The sequence below is a fragment of the Acomys minous genome, assembly GCF_964271855.1.
Source record: "Acomys minous genome assembly, chromosome: 8".
Lineage (NCBI taxonomy): Eukaryota > Metazoa > Chordata > Mammalia > Rodentia > Muridae > Acomys > Acomys minous.
This window is the reverse complement of record NC_140489.1, coordinates 51,655,955-51,678,717: the sequence shown is the minus strand read 5'-3', so window position 1 is coordinate 51,678,717 and position 22,763 is coordinate 51,655,955. Positions and strand designations below refer to the sequence as shown.

Here is a 22,763-nt window from a genome sequence, read left to right as displayed (position 1 = left end):
GGTGGACAAATCATGCAGCTTATAAGGATGACAAGTATAGTTTGCCTTGAGTTTATTTCTAGGCATATGGGAAGCCTGAGACTTAACACTTAGCATATCTACTGTTACTGTTTTTGTTTAGCTCATGTTTTGGCAGTCATGTTGGTGACACTTTTTGGGTGTCACTTCTAACATTCCTATGAGACACAATTGCAAAGCAGACTTCATGATTCTCTGACTCTCTCAGTTTTTCTGCTCCATCTTCCATGCTGAATCCCTAAGCCTTATGGATGTCAAGCCTACAAAGTAAAAATCAGGAAAATATAGCTTCAGGAAAATGTAAAGTAAACAAAGTTAATTAATATGAAAATGACATGATAAATTTAACAAACATAGTATAACTATAATTACAACTTTATTCCATGTGTGAAGCTAAAGACTTAAAGTGCTTAAAAACCACAAACACATTACACACAAATGAAAAGTTTAGTATTTGAGATGAGAGATATACTGAATGGATTAACTGATGATTAGACATGATAGAAGAAAAGAGTAATAAATCTGAAGGTGTTACAAAAAGAAAAAATAATAATAAAAAGCTGAAAATATAAGTTGAGGAATTTGTTCATTGAATAAACTACCTGCCCAGAAAAATGAGAAGCAGAGTTTGAATCCTCAAGCACCCACATAAATGCCAAGTGGGTATGGCAGCCCACCAGCAATCCCAGTGCTCAAAGTCATCAGAGACATGGGATGCCTGGAGCAAGGTGTCTAGCTAGATACATGAATTGGAAAGCTCTGGGGTTAAGTGAGAGACCCTGTTTAAATACATAAAGTAGAGAGTTAATGTGCAGGACACACTGCATTGATTGCTGGCTTTTCCACTTAAATCCACATGTGCCCCCACACATACAAATACACATACACACATGCCAGCCAGGACTAGAATAAGACCATGACAACAACAACAAAAAGCAAACAACAACAGAATTAGGCTGGTGAGATGGCTCAGCAGCAAAGTGCTTGCATTGTAAGCCAGAGACAGCCTGAATTAGATCCAAGACACCAGTGGAGAGAACTGACTCCCAAAGGATGTCCTTTGACCTCCACATACATGCCATGATATATGCCCATACTCACACATTAGTACACACACACATGCATCACATTCTTTATGCATATAAAATGAAAACCATCAAATCTGATGTTACATCTAAATACCAGCTGAGTCCCACCCTCCTTTGTTAGTATCCAGCCTCATCTCACCATTTAAGTTTGATAATGAAAGATAAAATTACAAGCTATAGAAATAATTAGTGGTAGTTTTAACTGCTTTGCGTCATTTCCTTACCAGTGAGCTAACAAGTAGTTTTTTTACTGAGAGAAATAATAACTTAGCTTGACTGTTATTGTGGATTTTGCTATTAAAACTTCTTTATATGGATTTTTTAGATTACTAAAAATAAGGAAGAAAATAGTTTCCTCAGTGCCAAAAATGAAAAACAAACACACACACACATTAGAGATTTTGTTATAATTGATCTCGTTTCAAAATGATTTTGCCATTTCTCTGTCTATAGGGAGAAGAAGATGGAGGGACTGAATTTTATTCGATGCTTAGCTGCTTTCCATTCTGACCTGTTGAACACAAAGTTACATGAAACAAACTTTGCAGTACTTCAAGAGGTAATGCTTTCAGATAAGTTGAGGATTATTTAATTTATTAAGGATTAACATACCACACTTACTTGATTTTTAAATTGTTTAGACAACTCTGTATTACATGATTTGCATGCATCTCTGTGTAAAGTAGCCCATTCTTAACCTGTAATATTTGAAAAGTTACTTGATGTTGATTTCTAGGATAATTAGTGACATAATCATGCCCGGATATAGTGGTACATACCTTTAATTCTAGCAGTGGTAAGGCAAAGACAGGCTCATCTCTGTGAGTTTAAGGTCAGCCTGGTCTACATAGTGAGTTTCAGGACAACCTTGGCTATATAGAGCGATCTTATCTCAACAAACAAACGTAATCTTATATTACTTTAATGGTAAAACTCATTCCAGAGTGATGTTGTTGAGTTTTCAACTACATGTTGGGGAAGTTCATGTTTCACAATGTTTTTCTAGGTGAAAAATTTACGATCTGGAGTGTCCCGTGCTGCTGTGGTGTGTTTAAGTGATCTTTTTACTTACCTGAAAAAGAGCATGGATCAAGAACTAGATACTTCAGTAAGAGCTTTGTTGCACAAGGCTGGAGAATCAAATACATTCATAAGAGAAGATGTTGACAAGGCATTGAAAGCTATGGTTAATAATGTAACTCCTTCACGTGCAGTTATTTCTCTTATCAATGGAGGACAAAGGTAATATATAAAATACTATTAAATACCCTTAAACTAAAAATTAAGTTGTGCTTCTGTGCATAGTGAAGATAAAAGCTTTTTTTTTGTATAGGAGATGGAGTTGAGGATGATAGCATACCCAAGGATTGAAAGTATGTAATGCAGAATTAATATGATTTACATTTTAGACAGCTTTAGACTAATACCAAAGTCTCTACATCTTTCCTGGGACGCATTTCTCTAGGCAATGATTGACAGGCACATTTGAATGGATTCTTAGAGAGGGAGCAACTTTATGCCCTTGTCTCATGCTGTAGCATAATCTTTCAATGTCTAGGGGTCCTGGAGTCAGATTTAGACAGCCCTCTGGAAATGACTGCATTGCCTACTCTCCCATTTGCTTCAGATGTGTGACAAAAACAAACAAACAAAAAAACAAACAACAACAACAACAAAAACAAAAACAAAATTAAACCCCAAAAAACAAACAAACAAAAAATCAAGAAACCTTCAGGGAAGTACAGCTTTAGGAGGTGCCATGAAAGAAAGAATGGTAGGAGGAGTGGAAGGCATCTGCCTCCTAATGCACAACCTTCCAAGCAGCACCAATCGCTGTGCCAAGTGTTGAAACATATAAGCCTATATAGGACACTCCAGAGTCAAACTCCAGCAATGAGCTTTCTCTACTACTGCACCTGCATTATCCCTAGGGAACAGAAAAAATTATTATAGCTTTTCTCTATATCCCAGTATCTTGAGGATTTTTTTTTTTTTGTACAAATAAAGGACACAGGACTGATCTTAAGTGACAGGCCTAGTGCCTCATCTACTTCCAAGCCTGAGCCAGGAGGTTCACAAGCTCAGTTACCTCCTGGTCTACAGAATGAATTCATGGACACATAATGAGACCCTGGATCAGAGTAAAAAGTGAACGGGGGACTGGAGAGATAGCTTAGATGTAGAGCACTTACTTGCCTTACATGCAACAGGCCGTGTAATACACTCCCCGGGAGCACAAAATAAATAACCTGATTGATTAACATTTGTAAAGCGTGTGGATAACTGATATTTTATTAGTCAGTAAGGAATTATTCCTTACTTGTATTTTTGGAAATGAAGTCTAAATCACATATCTAGACTTGATTATCCAAAATAATTAAATATTTTATCACAAGGTTCATTTGAGCTTCATTGCTAGAAGTTCTAGTATCATGTATTTAATCTGGGATATTTTGTTTCAGGGAAACCAATATTTAATATAAAATTTGAGATTATAATCTAATTACATCAGCACTCTACTCTCCTTTTCCTCCCTCCAACCTTTCCCACACTCTTACCCTTTGCTTTTTCTCAAATTAGTAACGTCTACTTTTTTAATTGTTGTAGTGTGTGTGTGTATGTGTGTGTGTGTGTGTCTGTGCATTCCTAAACATATAAATACAACCTGATCAGTCCATATAATGTTACATACAGTGTCCATACAATTTATTTTAGATCTGAAAACTTGATATTAAACAACCAGTTAGTGACTCTTCCTTAGGATTGATAAAAGCAAATTTGGCATAAATACTTTCTCCATGATAAACACCCTATGTTAAGCATGAAAAGAATCATAATACTGCATTTCTAGTTCTATCACTTATGTTCAAAGATCTGAAACTAAATAAAGTTTCACTGTTGTCAGTCATGTTCTTCACTTCTGGGTGCATTGAGACTATAGGGTAGGATGATGGGCTGGAAGCTGCCTCTGAGCCTGGCGTGGAAATGCAACTGTAAACACAAAGGCATTTATAACTTCAAATAGACATGGCCAGAGAAGACTATATCAAGATGTAAGAATCATAATGAAACCCGCTATTATGTATTAATTAATAAATGCTAATAAAAACATTGCCAAATTTGCAAAGCAGAGAAACAGCAGTAAAAGCTATGAGGAAGGGCCTGGCAAGAAGACTCAACTGGCAAAGCTTCCTGCCACCAGTCCTAATGACCTTTGTTTGATCCTCAGGATTTACATGGTGCAAGATGCAAACAATTTCCACAAGTTGTCCTCTGACCTCTACAGTCATTCCACAGCATGCATATCCACACATGTGCTCAGATACACTTACACACTCAAATAAATGATGTGAGCAACAACAAAACCCTTACAGCTTTTACATCAGAATAACATCAAATTTTTCACAGCTCAAAGCCTGGAAGCATGGAATGATATATTTTAAGCCATACAAGTATATAAAGTTATATAAGACAAATCTATCTTTTAAATCTGATGGAGAAATGAGGATATTTCAACATAATGCAAAAACTAAGGCAATTCATGATAACCAAACCATCACTGAAAAAAATACATCAAGGAATACTATACACTAAAGAGGAAGAAAGTCTCATTCATGTGAGTACTGGAAAGAATACATTTCATGAGAGGAATAGCTGAACATGAGAAAACCCATCATACCCAGCACAGTAAACAGTCCAGCCCCTAATATGAAAATGGAGAAAGGGAAGAACTAATAGTAGTCCAACTAGTCAGAACCAGTTAAGAGAATTGCAAATTGGCTTTCTCTAAGAACCTTAAATACAAATGGGCTCAATTCACCATTTACCAGATAGACGTCATTTTGGTTGTGCTGCTGCCTGTCTTTAGTCCCAGCACTTGGCGGCAGAAGAAGGCAGATGTCTCAATTAGAAATTAGCCTATCAAGCAAAGTACTGGCTAATCAGAGCTATATAGTGAAAACCTGCTTCTAAATAAATAAATGAATAAAAATTAAAGATGTAGGCCAGCTGACGAGACTATTAAAAACTAAATCTGTCTCTTTATAGGAAGTACTCCTCACTGGGAGAGATACCAACTAAGAGTCAAAACATGGGGGTCAACTTTTTCAGCAAATAGAAACCAGAAACAAGCTAGTGTAGCTGTTCTGATACCTGATAAAGAAATTCTAACCAAAACTAGTCAGAAGAGATGATAGCTAGTACATACTGAGAAAGAGAATGGTTTATGAAAAAGTTCTACAATTACAAATCACTTAATGTGAGATTCCTAACTTTATAAAAGAAACACGAAAAGAATAAAAGGCCAGAAAGGTCTTGATGCCGTGCTAATATGTGACTTAATTACCCTACTCAAGTCTTTAATAGGTCAGTGTAACTAAAATTTAGCAAGGAAACTTGAGTGCTAAACTTCAGCCTAAGATGAGATGGCTCAACAGGTGAAGGTACCTGCTGCCAAGCCTGACTAATTTGAATTCTGTCCCTGGATCCAATGGTGGAAGAAGTTGTCTTCTGACTGCCACCTGTTCACACCCCATACTCAAGCACATGTCACGCACACACTAACACAGACCAATTGCATCTAATAGATACAGAGTGCTCCATCCCACAGGTTTAGAATGCACATTCATTGCAGCAGCCCATAGAGCCTGTTCTAAAATTGATCACAATATAGGCTGTTGTAAAGCAAGTCTTAGTAAATAAAATGAATTGACATTTTTGATGTATCTTCATGGGGAGAGAAAATAAATTCTTTGTCATTTTAGCCTCCTAGGGTGATTGGTAAGAATTTGTTAACATTTTGTTTTATTTTATTTTATTTTATTGAGATAGGGTTTCTGTGTGGCTTTGGCTGTCCTGGACTCGCTTTGTAGACCAGGCTGGTCTTGAACTCACAGAGATCTGCTTCTTTCTGCCTCCCTGAGTGCTGTGAGAAGTTGTTAAATTTTTAAGAAAGGTTGAATTTGTTAAACCTTTAATGCTATTGGAAAATAGTTCATGCCTCAACTTAAGTTTTATTTGGTCATGTTTCAATGCAGCCATTTGCACACTGCAGTAAGAAGATGTACAGCCCAGCACTTGGCAGACATAGTAGAGTTTATGGAACCAGAGCGCATTTTATCTGCAACCAAGGATATGGCTGAACGCTTATTGCCTGCTGCCGCCAAGTTTGCTCAAGACAGTTCCCAAGAAACCAGGTGAATAACTGGTAATATCTGCTAAATCTTTTTTTTTTAATTAAAAATTTACATTTATTCATCTTGTGCAAGAAGCACATGAGTTTGCCATGGCATACACGTGCCATGGTATGCATGTGAGAGTCAGAGCAGTTTTCAGTAGTTGAGTCTTTCCTTCTACCATGTGGATTCTGAGGATTGAAATCAAGTTACTTTGTTAAAGTGAGTAAAGCTTTGCTCTACTTGGAGCTTGCTCTGTACCTGGCTGGCCTTGAACTCAAGAGATCTGCTTGCCTCTGTCTCCTGGGATTAAAGGTGTGTCTGTATTCCAGCTGGATCACACAGACCTAGAAGGTCTTTGGATGTGTTCTCCTGCCAGAACAGCATGTTCTAGCTTAAAAAAATTTTTTTTACCTATATTGGAGGGTAGCACCTTTATTCATAGAATCAACTTGCTGGCCCCTAAGTTTTAGAAATAAGCACTTACAAGATTGAATACATAAATTAACATTTTCTAAAATGAAGAAATGATGGATCTTGGGGGATAGTCTTACTTACCATTTTGCAAATGATACTGAGTAAGCACGTAGTGAATTCTCCAAATGTACAGATGACACGTCAGAATTTTAAGTAGTAACATGTTAAGTCATTGAGTGACATAGGACAGTAATGGGCAGAAAAGCAGCAGAACTTATTGTCAGCAAAAATCACGTAATGCATTTAGGAAAAAAATTACATATTTAAAACAATTAAATAAAAATTAAGGAAAGAGGTACATATGTCAAATACAGGAATTATGTTTAACAATATTATCAACAGAAAATATGTGTTATACTTAGAATATTTAATGAATTTCTGGAGTCTATTCTTGAGGAAGCAGAAAGACTCACATAGTGTATACTCAGTCATAATTTGGCACTAACCCAAAAGGCATGTCCCATGAAAGTCTTCACTTACCACGAGATTGGGATAGATGTGAGGGCATCCTACTGGGACTCTGGGTAAGAGAAATATAGGAGATGGGGAAATAGAAGGATCCAGAGGGTCCTAGAAACCTACAAGAACATTGTGATAGGTGGTTCAGGGCCCATGGGGGGTCTGCTCAAACTATTGCACTAGCCAAGGACAATACAAGTAGTAAACATCGAACCCTTACTCTGATCTAGCCAATGGACAGGACATTCTCCACAGTTAATGTGGAGAGTGGGGACTGACTCTGACATGAACTCTGGTGCCCCATATTTGACTACTTCCCCTTGGCGAGGAAGCCTGGTGCCACTCAGAGAAAGGATAAGCAGGCTACCAAGACGAGACTTGATAGCCTATGACCATATAGTGGGGGAGGAGGTGCCCCTTGGTCTTAGACCTAGGGGAGGGGAAGAGGGTGAAAGTGGGAAAGAGGGAGGATACAAGTGATAGGATAACAATTGAGATGTAATTTGAATAAATTAAATAATAATAATAATTTTAAAAAGAGGAGTAAATCATTGACTAATAAGAGAGAGAAATAGCCGGGCGTGGTGGTGCATGCCTTTAGTCTCAGCACTCTGGAGGCAGAGACACTGTGAGTTCAAGGCCATCCTGGTCTACAAAGAGAGTCTAGGATAGCCAGGGGTACACAGAGAAACCCTGTCTTAGAAAAGAGAGAGAAGGGTGGGAGGAGAGAATATAAAGGATTCTTAGTGTTTATGTGGTGTGTATCTCTGTTTAACTAACACCCCCTTTTTTGTTTTGTGATTTTCTTTTTGTGCTGGGTCAAACAATAACCTAGTATACTAGGAGAGTGCTGTGCCACAGAGCTATATACCCAGCCTGCAGGAAGCCTCTTTTCCAGTTCTTGTTGTTATCTGCAGTTCAGATAATACAAAACGCTTACAGTTAATCTGTGTGCTTTACTCTTGCTTGGGTTTTGAGGTCAGCTAACTGCTTTGTTGTTTGTTTCAGCCTTTCCCATATTCCTTTGCCTTGTGGCAGACCTGTTTGTCTTAATGTTCTAGGTTAAAAGGTTGAATTGTTCTTGAAGTTACAGCGGAGTAGGTTTGCTTATCTGAATAATTCTAGACCTTTCTCAGCTTACAGGGAAAGTCCTGTTGGTTCCTGGCTGTCACATCCTTCTTTGCAGTTTCATTACGTCTGAAGAGCTATAATTGACAGACTGTCCTGATACCGTTCTGTATCCTACTCTTACAAGAACCTGTCTTCGAGTCTTCTAGTTTCCCATATTAACCCGTGTCAGCATAAGTGTGACAGTGACTTGTCTCAGGGTGGTCCTCCTTTAGGAGTATGGCTATGATACTATGTTTCTCTAATATGCACCTCTGTAATGCTGAACGTTCCTCTATTAGATTCACATCTGGCTCCTTTACTCTGAGAAATTTATGTTTACATTTATATAACATAATCCTAGCTCGAAGACTATCCGACCATTTTAGTAACATATGAACCTTAATTGTGTCATCTAACATTGGGTTCATTTTTGAAATTTATATCTTAAGTAGCAGAAAATTGAGTTTTGAAGAGTGGCATCCAGGTAAGTGTGGGCCAAGGAAGGAGAGGGAGAGTCAGAAAGACATGATACTGAGGTTAACCAAGGCCATACTGTTTAGCAGGTAAGGAGCAGTAAGTTCTTGAGTATGGAGGCCAAGACAGAGACAATGCACTTCCCTTAGCTTTTGACTCACAGAATGAAAGCTTGGGTATGTGCAAAAAAACAAATTAAAACAGCCATAGCTTTGTATTTTCCATCATGGCTGAAAGATTTTAAGCTGCAGTGACTTTAAAGGGGGCAGATGAGAGAACAGGGGGATGCTGTTCTCTTGAGTACAAGAATTGAGTACTGAATCTAAATTCAGTGATTTACCTACTGAAGCACCTACTGAGTTTGTTCATATATACAAAAGTACTTATGTATTTCTCACCAATCCATAGGTATTATGGTCGAAAGATGCTTTTCCTCATGATGGGTCATCCTAACTTTGAAAAATTGCTTGAAAAGTATATCCCATCTAAAGATTTGCCATATATTAAAGAATCTGTTAAAAATTTACGGCAAAAGGTATGTAAACTAAGTTTGTTTTATGAAACAGTTTATAAAGCAAAGCATAAAAGTCAGCCATTCATAGTACATTAAAGGTGACAACAAGAGAATCAAGGAATTAGAGGTTATCTCAGCTACATATAAGAAAAACCATCCAGCACACCAAGTAAATAAAGTAATAAAATAATAGATTAAAAATATATAAATAAAAATAAGTACAAAGTCCATTTTCCCATAAGAATAGAAGCAATTGTATTTTACAGTATTTCTACTTGACTCATTTTGAAATAGAGCTATACTGCAATCCTAAGTATATACTCTTGGGCCTAAAGAGTTAATGTCTATTGCTTATTAAGATTTGAATTATGGGCTGGAGAAATGGCTTAGTGGTAGGTAGCACAGGCTACTCTTCCAGAGGACCCAAGTTTAATTCCCAGTACCTACATGGCGGCTCACAACTGTCTGTAACTTGTGTTGTAGGGCATTCAATGTCTTCTGAACTCTTGGGACCAGGCACACCTGTGGTGTGCTCAGAAATACAGACAGGCAAGACATATAAAATAATAATAAAAATAAACTTGTAAATGAAGGTAGGGCATTGACTAAAAACCTTAAATATGACCAGATATTGTTTGGATATTAAAACTGTAAGACTTAACATTACAATTTTGACAGCATACAATCATATAATATTTATCATAGCATAACATTTCTATAGCTAGAATTTTTATTTTTATAGAGGGATATTATAAAGATTCATAGTAATAGGCATTTATAGCAACTTTTCTGCCTATTAACATTGACTATTTCATAGAGAACTTACTCATATGGAACTGATTCAAATGAAGTTGATTTCATTCATGATTCATTTCCAGTACAATAAATAGAAATAGAAAAATGGTTAATTATTTTACTGTGTGTGTTTGTGTTTGTAAAATTAAGTTTTTCTGTGCCCTCTATAGCTCCCAAAGAATGACATGGAGACCTATTTTATGTATTAAAAGCTTTAAGCACTATAGCTGGGCAGATATGCTTGATTCTAACCCACCTGTGCTGGCCTGGCCTATTTCCCAGCCAAGTGACCCATTTATTACCTACCATCTTAGTCTTGCCCTCACTGCTCCTGTTCCAACCCAGTCCTCATGTTGACTCCCTCATGGAGACTATCTCTGTCTCTGTCTCTCTTTCCACCGCCCCTCCTCCTCCTCCCCATTCCCTGGGATTAGAAGTTCTGCCTTAACTCTCCTGTCCTGCTATAGGCTGGTCAGCTCTTTATTAACAATCAGAGGTGATGGAGAACAATTTTTACACAATGTTGAGACAGGAGATGCTTCAATAATAATGCCAATCTCTGGACAGCAATCAGATCTCTGGGTACAGAAGTCAGCATTTGAATACACAGTGCACAAAACTATCTCCCCACTGTGTGTATGTCTGTGTGTGTGTCTGTGTGTCTGTGTGTACTTGTGAGCATGTCTTGGTGAGCATATGGAAGTCAGAGAACAACTTTTTAGAATTGGTTCTCCCCTTCAACTTAGCTTTTATGTGGGTTTCAGGAACCCACATTGAAATCAGGTCATCAGCCATGTAAAGCAAGTGTTTTTACCCATTCAGCCATCTCTCCAGGCTCCATAAAGCACTTACTGTTTTTTTTTTTTTTTTTTTTTTTTTTTAAGAGGGCTGCTTTGAAAAGTCACTTTTCCGAGCATGGTAATGCTTTCCATTAATCCCAGCACTCAGTGAGGCAGAGACAGGCAGATCGCTGTGAGTTCGAGGCCAGCCTGATCTACAAAGCAAGTCCAGACAGCCAAGGCTACAGAGAAACCCTGTCTCAAAAGAGAACATTAATAACAACAACAAAAACCGAAACAAAAGAGGGGGAAAAAAAAGAAAGAAAAGTCATTGTATTAAGTTATTCCACTGCTGGTTTTAAGATGTCTCCCATTGATTTTTTTGTGTTTACTTATAGGGTTTGGGAGAAATACCACTAGACACACCGTCAGCAAAAGGAAGGCGATCTCATACTGGCTGTGTTGGGAATACAAGATCATCATCTGTTTCTCGGGATACTTTCAATTCAGTTGAGAGGTAATATAATCCTTGTTATCTCAATTGGATATTCTTGTGACCTATTTCAGTAGTATTTGTCAAACTTGATGAGTCTTAAAAGTTTAGTAAGGACCTAGAAAATTTGTGATTTAATAGTACAGTTATATATCCCTGTCAACTTCACTCTATATGCACCTTAACAAAACTGTAGTGTTACTGAACTAGTATTAGGTTTATATTGGAAACATTAACAGGTGGTTTTTTTGTTTTTTTGTTTTTTTTTACTATGTATACAGTGCTCTGCCTGCATGTATACCTGCAGGCCAGAAGAGGGCATTAGATCTCATTGTAGATGGTTGTGAACCACCATGTGGTTGCTGGGAATTGAACTCAGGACCTTTGGAAGAGCAGTCAGTGCTCTTCTGAGCCATCTCTCCAGCCCAACAGTTTTTTTGTTGTTGTTGTTGTTTTGTTTTTTTGTTTGTTTGTTTGTTTTTTCGAGACAGGGTTTCTCTGTGTAGCTTTGGCCATCCTGGACTCACTTTGTAGACCAGGCTGGCCTCGAACTCACAGCGATCCGCTTGCCTCTGCCTCCCGAGTGCTGGGATTAAAGGTGTGCGCCACCACGCCCCCAACAGTTTTTTTTTTTGTTTGCTTGTTTTTAACTTTACTTTTTTCTCCTGATTGTAAAACACATGATGTAATTAAAGAACATTTTTATTATTTATTTTTTTTTAATTTTTATTTTATACTGGGATTTTTATTTTTATATTTTTTATTTTATTTTATTTTTTCTAATTTTTTCATAGTTTAATATTTATGTTTTTAAAAATTTTTTATTAATTAATTCTTGTTACATCTCAATGGTTATCCCATCCCTTGTAAAGAACATTTTTAATTAAGAAATTTTTTAGAAAGCCAGGCGGTAGTGGTGCATGCCTTTAATCCCAGCACTTGAGAGGCAGAGTCAGGTGGATCTCTGTGAGTTTGAGGTCAGCCTGGACTACAGAGCGAGTTCAGGGATAGCCAGAGCTATTACATAGAGAAACCCTGTCTCAAAACTAAAAAAACTAAAAAAAAAAAAAAAAAACAAAAACAAAAACAAAAAAAACCATAATATCCTGGTATTACAATTTTAAAAATCTTTCAAGCTATTATTATGACCTTTCTGTTACTTTTAAATTATTTAGTTACATTATAACTTATTGTGTGAGTGTGTGCACATGTGCATGCTTTGGGGAAGGAAAGAGTATTCCACAGCAAGCATGTGGAGGTCAGCAGACAATTCGTAGGAGTCAATTCTTTTTTACTATGTGAGTCTCGTGATTGAACTCAGGTTTTCAGGCTTAAATTCTTATAATTCAAAAATTATATCAGAAAGGTCATAATGATAGCTTGGTAGATTCTTAAAATTATATTATCAACTATCACCATATTATGGTTGTGAAATAACTTAAACATTTTATAAAGTCTTGATTGCCCTTTCTGATATATTTTTAATACAGTTTAAAGAATGTTTATGTTCAAGTGATAGAACACCCATCACCAAAGTAACTGGGGGAAAATTTGTTTGTTTGTCTTATGCTTCCACATTAGTGTTCATCATTGAGGGAAGGCAGGACAGGAACTCAAAAGGACAGAAACCTGGAGAAGCCATGGAAGGGTGCTGCTTACTTACTGGGATGCTCCCTATGGCTTACTCAGCCTGATGGGATGGTCTTACACACAGTGGGCTTGGGCCTTCCTTATCAGTCACTAATTAAGAAAATGCCCTATGGGTTTGACTACAGCCCAATCTTATGGAGGCATTTTCTAAATTGATGCTCCCTCTTTTCCATGTGACTCTAGCTTGTGTCATGTTGACATAAAACTAGCCAGCAAAATAGGTAATCATATAAATCACACATAATTTATGTACTTTAGTATATATTTACTAGCAAATTTAATTCTAGATTAGGTGTGAGCCTGGGGCTGGTGGCAGGATATCTTTCCTAGTGTACCTTCCTGGCTTACATGAGGCCCTGGGTTTGATACCCAGCATCTCATAAAGTGTCACTGCATCAAGTGAGTCTGGTATGCTGGACTGTGGTCTGAGTGAGCTGATGGAAGAGATAGCCTGGCTCTGCCATAAAGATGTATGCAACTACATCCAGTTTAAAACTACTGTTCTTAGCCAGGGTTGGTGGTACACACCACTAATCCCAGCACTAAGGAGGCAGAGGCAGGCTGATCTTTGTGAGTTGGAGGACAGATGGAGCTATTTAGAGAGACCCTGTCATAAGCAAATGAAAAGTAATAACATTCAACAGAATACATAAATTGACTGGAGGAAAAAATGGGTAAAAAAATTCCTGCAAGGTTAATCTTTTCTAGTATGAGAATTTGAAAAAGGAAGAAAGAAAGAAAGAAAGAAAGAAAAGAAAAGAACATAGAATTTGGCTGGGAGTAGTAGTGAACACCTTTAATCCCAGCGCTCAGAAGGCAGAGACAGGTGGATGGATCTCTGTGAGTTCGACCAGCCTGGTCCACAAAAAGATTTCCAGCACAGCCAAGGCTATTACACAGGAAAACTCAGTGTTGAAAAACCAAAAAAGAAAAAAGAAAAAAAATAGAAAAAAGAAAATAGAATTTGAAGAACTGTGTACTGTTCTCTAATTTGTAAGATTGTTGTGCATAAACAGTTGGAACATACAAAATGACATATAGAAGACCTGCTTTCTTTCAGTGAGTCTGGAAATTTGTCATAATGAAAATCTAAAGAACAGTCTTTGACTTCCATAAGCTTTCTTGTTAGACAATATCCCATAGTGATGTTTCTGTGTAGTGCTTCTGGGAAAGGTCGCTTACAAGCTGGCATCTACCCGGCGTGGGGGCGCATGCTTTTAACCTCAGCACTGAGGAGGCAGAAATAGGTGGATCTTTCTGAGTTTGAGAACAGCCTTGTCTACAATTTCCAGGCCAGCAAGGAGCTATATAGTGGGACCATGTCTCAAAGAAACAAACAAAAACCCCAAAACTTGTCTGGTTTTCTTTAGACTTGGATCCCTGTGCCTTTCCTTCTGCAGATTTTGTTCGGTATCTGTGTGTGTAAATCTCAGTCATTAGTATAACTATGCTGACTTTGTTAGTCCTTCCTGCAAATCATTAGCTATCTTAGGGAGCTATCTTAGGAGTTCCCTATGCAGGTGGGCTACATCATTTCTTAAAAATCAATTTATAATAAGAATTTTTAGTTTTGGATTTTGTGAGGAAGTAAAAATGTAATATATCTTTCTTTTAGAGAAGTAACCGAAGTTCGAGAAGTCCCCAGAAAATTAGCTCCCCGCAATTCCTTGGAAAGTGCTGAATACATTAAAGTCATAACAGGGTTATTAAATGCAAAAGACTTCCGTGATCGTATTAATGGGATTAAACAACTTCTGTCAGACACTGAAAACAATCAAGAGCTTGTTGTTGGCAACATTGTGAAGGTAAACTCAAAGCTGATTTTTTTAAGCATTATTTGTTGTGTGTTTGTGTGTGTCTGCACGCGTGAGCGTGTGTGTATGCATTTGAGTCCTTTTCATTTGTGGAATTTAGAGGACATCATTTGGGAGGTAGTTCACTCCTTTCACACATGGGAACCAAGGTCTTTGCCTTGGCAACATGACCCCTCAAGATTAATTTGCATTTGCAATCTATTGCCAATTAAAAAAAAAAAAGAACAGAAAAGAGCTTTGTATATGCTATTTATAAAAGTGTTAAAAATAAGTTTAATGGGGGGGCTGGAGAGATGGCTCAGCAGTTAAGAGCACTGACTGCTCTTCCAGAGGTCCTGAGTTCAATTCCCAGCAACCACATGGTGGCTCACAACCATCTTTCATGTTATCTGATGCCCTCTTCTGGTCTGCAGGGGTACAAGCAGGCAGAGCAATGTATACATAATAAATAAATAAATAAGTAAGTGAGTAAGTAAGCAGGCAGAGCAATGTATACATAATAACTAAATAAATAAGTAAGCAAGTAAGTAAATAAATAAATAAAAATAAGTTTAATGACAGGAGTGGAATACATAGGATTTGGTATGTTAAAAACATGCTGGAGCCACTAAAATGTAATAAGAAAATGATCACAGGGAGCTGGGGAGAGAGTGCTGCATTTCAGAGTACTTGTTCTTTCAAAGAACCTGAGCTGCTTCCCAGTACTCACTCTGCCAGCTCATAGCTGTCTGTAACTCTCAATACCTCTGGCTTTTGAGGGAACCATTGTACATGCAGATACCCAGGTGCACACATTTACACATAGTTAAAAATAAATGTCTTTCCCCCTGCCCCCTATACACACACACAGGTGTCTCTGTGTTGCCTTGGCTATCCTGGAACTCTCTCTGTAGACCAGGCTGGCCTCGAACACAGATTCACCAGCCTCTGCCTTCCAAGTTCTGTGATTCAAGGCATGCACCACCACTGCCTGGCTAAAAATAAAAGTCTTAAAAATAAGAGAGTCAGTATTTCTCTGAAATGTCCCATATATTGGTAAGCTTAGTATTCTGAGTGTTTGAGGCCCGGCTTCAGTAGATATTTGCTAAAAGAATCAATATATACTCTAAAAAATGAAAATGTAAGAGACTTTAGTATGGCTACATTACAGATTTTAAAACATTTTATGTGTGTTAGAAATCAGTATATTAAATAGGGTATATACTTATACTTTCTTTACATAATTTATTTTATATATCCTTAGGAAAACAAAGGACATGGAGATTAATAAACATATGAGAGTACAGGTTACGTCTCTTTTGCTAGAAATTAGTTACGTTAATTCTATTAGTAAATTTTTAATTAAATTCTACTTTAAATTGCCATATCCACATTAAACTTGACAAACCATAATGACTTCTTAATTCCACTGAGACATTTTCTAATATCTGCTACATAAAAGTAAATCTTGTAGTTAAATTATTTTTAACATAAAATATTAAAAAGAAGTAAGCATAATGAGTAACTAGCTCATGGCCTTAGCTTTGTAGAGTAGCTCCATGATTGCCTGACCTGACTAAAGGCTTACTTAACACCCATTGTATTATGTGTTGAGATTTATGAAAGTAAGAAATCTGAAGAAAAAGGAGTAATTGTTAAACAATTACATTAAAAATAATAAAACTTTACTCTGAGGAGGCTGGGCATATAGCTTCTCTGTAGAGTGCTTGCCTAACACGCACATGGTTAGAGCCGCAGCACCACATGACTAGACTGTGGTGCATGCCTGAAGGTCCAGGTCATCCTCGGCTACATGGGGGCTCAAGGCCAGGCTGGGCACTAGAAATGATGCCTTACACATACAGAAGTGCCCTTACAGAAGCGTTACTTAGGGGAGGGAGATGGCATTACATCTAATCATCTTAGAAACTAAAACTGAAATTATGTAAAATGTCTATAGTAAATTTCATTGTCTTGACTTATGAATAAGGGTATTATAGAAACTTTTCCAAAGTTCTTAGCATCAAACGAGGCTGACCTGCACCTTCTAGCTAACAGCATATTAATCATATTTGCACTAAGTCAGTCAGCTTCCTATCAAGCCACATTTGTAACCCTCATTTATTAAAACATCTTTTCGGGTAAATTGTTACTACATGTAAAAATTTAAATTCAACAAATCAAATTTCCATTATCTAAATTCATTTTAAATAGTGTGTGTGTGTGTGTGTGTGTGTGTGTGTGTGTGTGTGTGTGTGTGTGTATGTGGTCTACATTTTATAGTTGTGTCTATTCAAGTTTGGAGAAAGTAAACTCAGACAAAAATGGGCAAAGTTTCACCACTGTATATGGCTGATTGTAAACTCCAATCCCACCTACGAGTATTTTCTTCCTCTCTACAAGCCTCTCTTCATTGCCAAATTTAAAAGCTAAGCTGGTGCATCCCACCATTCTCCCCAGATATCAGTGATGACCAGACCAGCATACGTACTTCTCAGGGCTTGTTGTGAACGCTGAGGAAGTAATGTTTGTCTCTTCCACTGCCTTTTCTTACCTTGTCCATAGCGCCCAGCCCCTTTTGGGAGTGCTAGTTCATGGCCTCAGTGGGGGAATGGGTTGGTAGTTGCCAAGTCTCTCCGGGCCCAGCGAAATTCTATCCAGCCACTTGTCGGGTCCATATCCACCAAGACCCATGTTTTTCCACTCCGTGCTCAGGATTAGTTTCTTTCAACTCTGTAAAGCCTGTCCACATTTACCCCTTGCCCCTATCCCTTCTCCCTTTTTATACTCCCTTTATATCGATTTCTTATTTTATAATAAACTTTTGTTATCACTTATAAGAAAAACTGTGTGTGTGTGTATGTGTGTGTAAGAGAATAAAATAAGAAAATAATATAATATGTATACGCTTCTTTTACTTTAAATAATATTCTAATTTATTTTTAGATCTTTGATGCTTTTAAGTCTCGACTTCATGATTCTAATAGCAAAGTGAATCTGGTGGCTCTAGAAACAATGCATAAAATGATTCCTTTACTTAGAGACAACTTGTCTCCTATAATCAACATGCTAATTCCCGCAATTGTGGATAACAATTTGAATTCCAAGAATCCAGGCATCTATGCTGCTGCCACAAATGTTGTCCATGCACTGAGTCAGCATGTGGGTAAGGAATCTTAAATTAGTACTCAAATTTTGATTTTACTTTCATGCTTTCTGATCCTATGTCTTTTTATGTGTTGAAATAAGTAATACTTTCATTTAAAATATATCTTAAACTTTTTCCATGAATTATTTTAGTTATCAAATATTTAAATTGACTTTTTCATTGGTATCTTTTTTAAACCTCATATTCATAAAATTAAAATGGATTATAGATTTATGTGTAAAATATAACATGCTTTTGGGACTTAACATGGAAGTTTCTTTAGAACATTAGAACTTAATAAAGCTTTAAAAATAATTCTAAAAGCATGATCCATGCATGTCAACAAGTTAACCTGAGGCAATGGAAAGATAAGAGTCAAAGGACCAGGATGTCTGCTACAAAAGTGTCTTCTGTATATGACAGGGATTTGCATCAATTTAATCCTAATAATATGTGTATCTAAGGAAGACTTGAGCAATGATACTACTGGTTGACATGCCGACATAGATAGGGGATATCTCACAAGGCCCCACCCTTAGATGACCCACCCTAGGCAACTGTTGGCTACTTTGAGAGGGGGAATCTATCTTCTCTAAGGACAAACCCCTAATAAGTTATGTAATCCTAGATGGTCAACCCAAAGAACATACACATACAAGTAGCATTGAGTGGACTCAGCTGGTTGTATTTATATATCCATATTTTATGGGTATATGTATGTTTGTATACACGTGTGTGTGTGTGTGTGTCTGTGTGTGTATGTCTGTGTGTGTGTGTCTGTGTGTGTGTGGTCTTGAAGTTGAGAGGGGAAGGAAGGGACACAAGGAGTTGGAATGTGGAGAGTATATGATGAAAATGATATAATACTCATACATAAACTCCTCCAAAAATGTGTTTAACTTTTTAAAAAATTGTGGTGGTGAAATCTCAGCAAGTAAAGCTGTTTGCTACTAGGTGTTATAGCGTGAGCTCTATCCCTAGGACCCATATGGTGAAAGGAAAGACCCTCTCCACCTTTACAGGAGCTCTTGGCTGGCCTATAAATCGCTATGTAGACCAAGCTGACCTCTTCCTTGTCAGTGCTGGGATTAAAGGCGTGCACCACCACGTCTGGCTAGATGCAAGCTTTTAAGGGGCTTTCCCAAGCATTGCACAGAACACATCCAATGTTAGATATTGTCCAACAAGGAAACTTATTAAAAATAATGATTCTTCCCTGTATTTTCATTGGGATCTGATCACACAGGTACTGTCTATCTAGGATGTGACAGCATTCGGACTCCCTGAAGGAAAGCAGTCTTCTATTTAAGTTATTTTATATCTTCAGACAGTTCAGCTTATCACTGAGATTTAGTGCAAATACAGATACTGAACAGAACCTTCAGGGTCAAAGGTCCAAGTGTGAAGCAATGAGACACTAGCAAAGTTTTTTTTTTTTTAAGATACCTCATGTATCTCATGTGCACACACAGGATTAATTTTTTTTTTAAGTTACAAAAGACCATATTAAACAGATAAAGGGAAAAAGTATATCCTAACACAGAAACCTTAACAAGCTGCACAAGCAACAAAGAGCTCATATTTAGATAGAATATATCAAAAACTCAAAACAAAAAAGTCCAAGTAGAAAACAAGGAACAGACCTGAAGAAGCATTTTACCAAGGAAGATACAGCATGAAAAGTGTGCCCATAGAAGATATTCAACATCCCTTTGCCTTAGTGACATACAGAGACAAATTGAGACAATAATCGCTTTAAGACTATTAGAAGAGCTAATTTTTTTTCCTTTTTAAGTGTGATAGGCTAGAAAGATGGCTCACTATGTAAGGGAGCTTGTTGCTAAACCTGATGATTCCCAGGATCCATTTAGTAGACGGAGAAAGCTGACTCCCACGGTTGTTTTCTGACTTTATACTTTATCTGTGGCACACATGTGTACACATACTTACATGAGCATACTCTTAAAGAAAGGAAGAAGAATGAACCAAATGTTTGTGGGGGCCAGAAACGGTGAAGCTGGAGTACTTTTATAATGAGAGAACTGCTCTAGAAAGAAATTCAAGTTCCTTTAAAACAAAATATTAACATAATGTAAAAACATCACTTAAACCATATCCAAGTCAGTATAACCATAGAATACTATTCTTGCAATAAGAAGGAGCAAAATTGGTACTTTGACTGATTTGTGAGGATCACACCAGCATGGTGCTATTTAAAACGCTAAGTGGAGGTCATACTCTTTTCTGTTTGATTTATTCACCTCCTTGAAAAGACAGAATCACGTAGGTGATGAACAGTCTAGTTGTTGCCTACATTGATGGGTGGTATGGAGATAAATATTGGTATTTTTCTGATTTATATATTATGTAAACTGCAGAGGCTCCTTCTGTTGAAGGCAAGTTCTTACTCTGTTGCACTAATTATGTAGGAAGTCTTAGAACCTTTAGAAGGTAGAACCCAGTCTTAAGAAATGTTAGATTGTTAGAGACGCACCTTTGAAGGGAATGTTAGGACACAGCCTCTCCTCTCTCCACCCTTCATGGATGAGCTGTTGAGACCACTCTAAGCCTCCTCAGGATGACCTATGCTCCCTAAGGGCCAGGGTAGGGCTAAGAGAACAGGAACCCATGAAAATATGAGCACAAAGTAACCTTTTCTAAACCTTTTAAGCCGATTCTCTGTGTTTCATCACTACAAAAAGGGAGTAGCAGGCATGTGTACAGAGAAGGAGCCCTTCTGTAACTTAATGTGTTACACGAATCAGAGCTTGTGAACAAGTGTAGTGTAGACTCATCCCATATTTTAATTTTTTGTTCTTGTTTTTTTTTTTTTTTTTTTTTTTTAGGCAGGGTTTCTCTATTCTCTGTAGCCTTGGCTGTCTGGGATCTTGCTCTGTAGACCCAGCTGGCTTTGAACTCAGAGATCTGCCTGCCCCTGCCTCTGGAGTCCTGGGTTAAAGATGTGCACCACCACCACATGGCTTGATATTTTCCTATAATCATGTAAGATTTAGCCTTTCAGTGTAAAACGCTTGCCAGTACTGTTTTTCCAACTTTTGAATCTTTTGAAGTTTGATGTTGCAGGGAACAAAGTGAAGGGGGAAATGATGTGATTGTAATAAAAAATTTTAAATTTAAAAATATCATTAAGTATAAAAACCACCTCTCCATAAAAATATTTTTTGTTTTTTTATTATAAGGCCACCATAATTGAAAATATGATGCCAAGGAAATTGACAGCATTTTCCCTTCTATGCCCTGTGGTAGCTTCTTTAATGCTTTATGGATACTTTTATTTCATCTTTACTATAAGAATATTATTCATATAGTTAGTTATAGAAAACTATAAGTAGGGAGTAAATATGTGGGTTTCTTAAGTTATTATATCTGCATTGTTGAAATTGTTTCTTTTTCCTGTTAATGCTGTTTAACCAAAATTATTGAGACTCATTCTTAGACATGTTTCTTGTTCATTTTATCTTAGACAATTACTTACTTCTACAGCCATTTTGTACAAAAGCTCAGTTTCTAAATGGAAAAGCAAAACAAGATATGACAGAAAAGCTTGCTGGTAAATAGCTTTAAGTAATTATTTCTTAAGTAGTGTACTTTTAGCATGAATTTTTATTGGGATATATTCATTGTACCTAGTGTGTGATTTATGTAAAGACATCTTAATGCAAGTATATCATATATGTTGACCGTATGTCACTTCCCTTTTCCTCCACTGGCTCCCTCCCATTATTGACAGTCAGTTTCCTGAGCTCTCTTCTTCTTTTATACCCTATATGCATATGTAATTTTGGATATCTTCATTTCCACAAATAACGAAAACCTGCAATATTTGCCTTTCTGAGATTGACTTATTTTTCTTAAGATGATGATCACCGGGGGCTGGAGAGGTGGCTCAGAGGTTAAGAGCACTGACAAAAAAACAACCAAAAACACCCCCACTTTTTGCACAGATGGGTCAGAATCTATGAAATCAGGCTGCATGTCAACCACCATATCAAAAAAAGTTTAGAGGAATTGCTCGATATGACAGTTTTAAATGAATTATGAGTTTTTGATGAAATAGTTATGATGAACAGTTTACAGAGGTCTTCCAGAGGTCTTGAGTTACAATACTCAACAACCACATGGTTGTTCACAACCATCTTTCATGTGATCTGGTTCCCTCTTCTGGCCTGCAGGTATATGTGCAGGCAGAGCACTGTATACATGATAATAAGTAAATAAATCTTTAAATATGAGGGATCACCAGTTATGTCCATTTTCCTAAAAATGATATTAAGGATAAACTGGTGGGTATTTAATGTATTATAGTTGTCAATTCAGTATGGCTGCTGTACAGAGTAGAAATAAATTATATAATCATCTACAAAAGAAGCTTTTAAGACTTCTACTCCAAATATTCTTTAAAATAATTCTAGTACTGAGGGTGTAGTTCTATAATAGATTGCTTGCTTAGCACTCCCAAATATCTGGGGTTGATGCCCAACACTGTACATTTTTAAAGAGGAGAGAGGAAAGGAAGGTGGAGAATCTGTCCTTTGCCAAGCGGTCATTAGAACAACTGTGGATGCTCATCAATGGCTGAATGGGCTCTATAAGTTGTATCTAACTCATTCAGGAAGTGTTGAGATAGTCAGCATTTTTTCCCTGAATTGTCTCATATATGGCACTCTGACACCTGATGATCCCAATCTTTGCAAGTTTTGCCTATTTGTTTGTTTGTTTGTTTGTTTGTTTTTAAGGCCTAATTTTTAAAAGTACAACTAGCCCAGGGCA

At 37.2% G+C, this 22,763-nt stretch overlaps 1 protein-coding gene across 2 annotated transcripts in view; it reads left to right on the top strand.

Moving 5' to 3' along the window:
- TOGARAM1 (TOG array regulator of axonemal microtubules 1) overlaps positions 1-22,763 on the top strand; it is a 62,611-nt gene that overhangs the window by 38,628 nt on the left and 1,220 nt on the right. For both annotated transcript variants that reach the window (XM_084793711.1, XM_084793710.1), the window contains 8 exons: positions 1,560-1,665; positions 2,113-2,348; positions 6,143-6,301; positions 9,209-9,335; positions 11,287-11,405; positions 14,647-14,836; positions 17,771-17,990; positions 21,457-21,543. In XM_084793711.1, the coding sequence (XP_084649837.1) occupies positions 1,560-1,665; positions 2,113-2,348; positions 6,143-6,301; positions 9,209-9,335; positions 11,287-11,405; positions 14,647-14,836; positions 17,771-17,990; positions 21,457-21,543 (1,244 nt within the window). The remainder of the gene's footprint in view (positions 1-1,559; positions 1,666-2,112; positions 2,349-6,142; positions 6,302-9,208; positions 9,336-11,286; positions 11,406-14,646; positions 14,837-17,770; positions 17,991-21,456; positions 21,544-22,763) is intronic.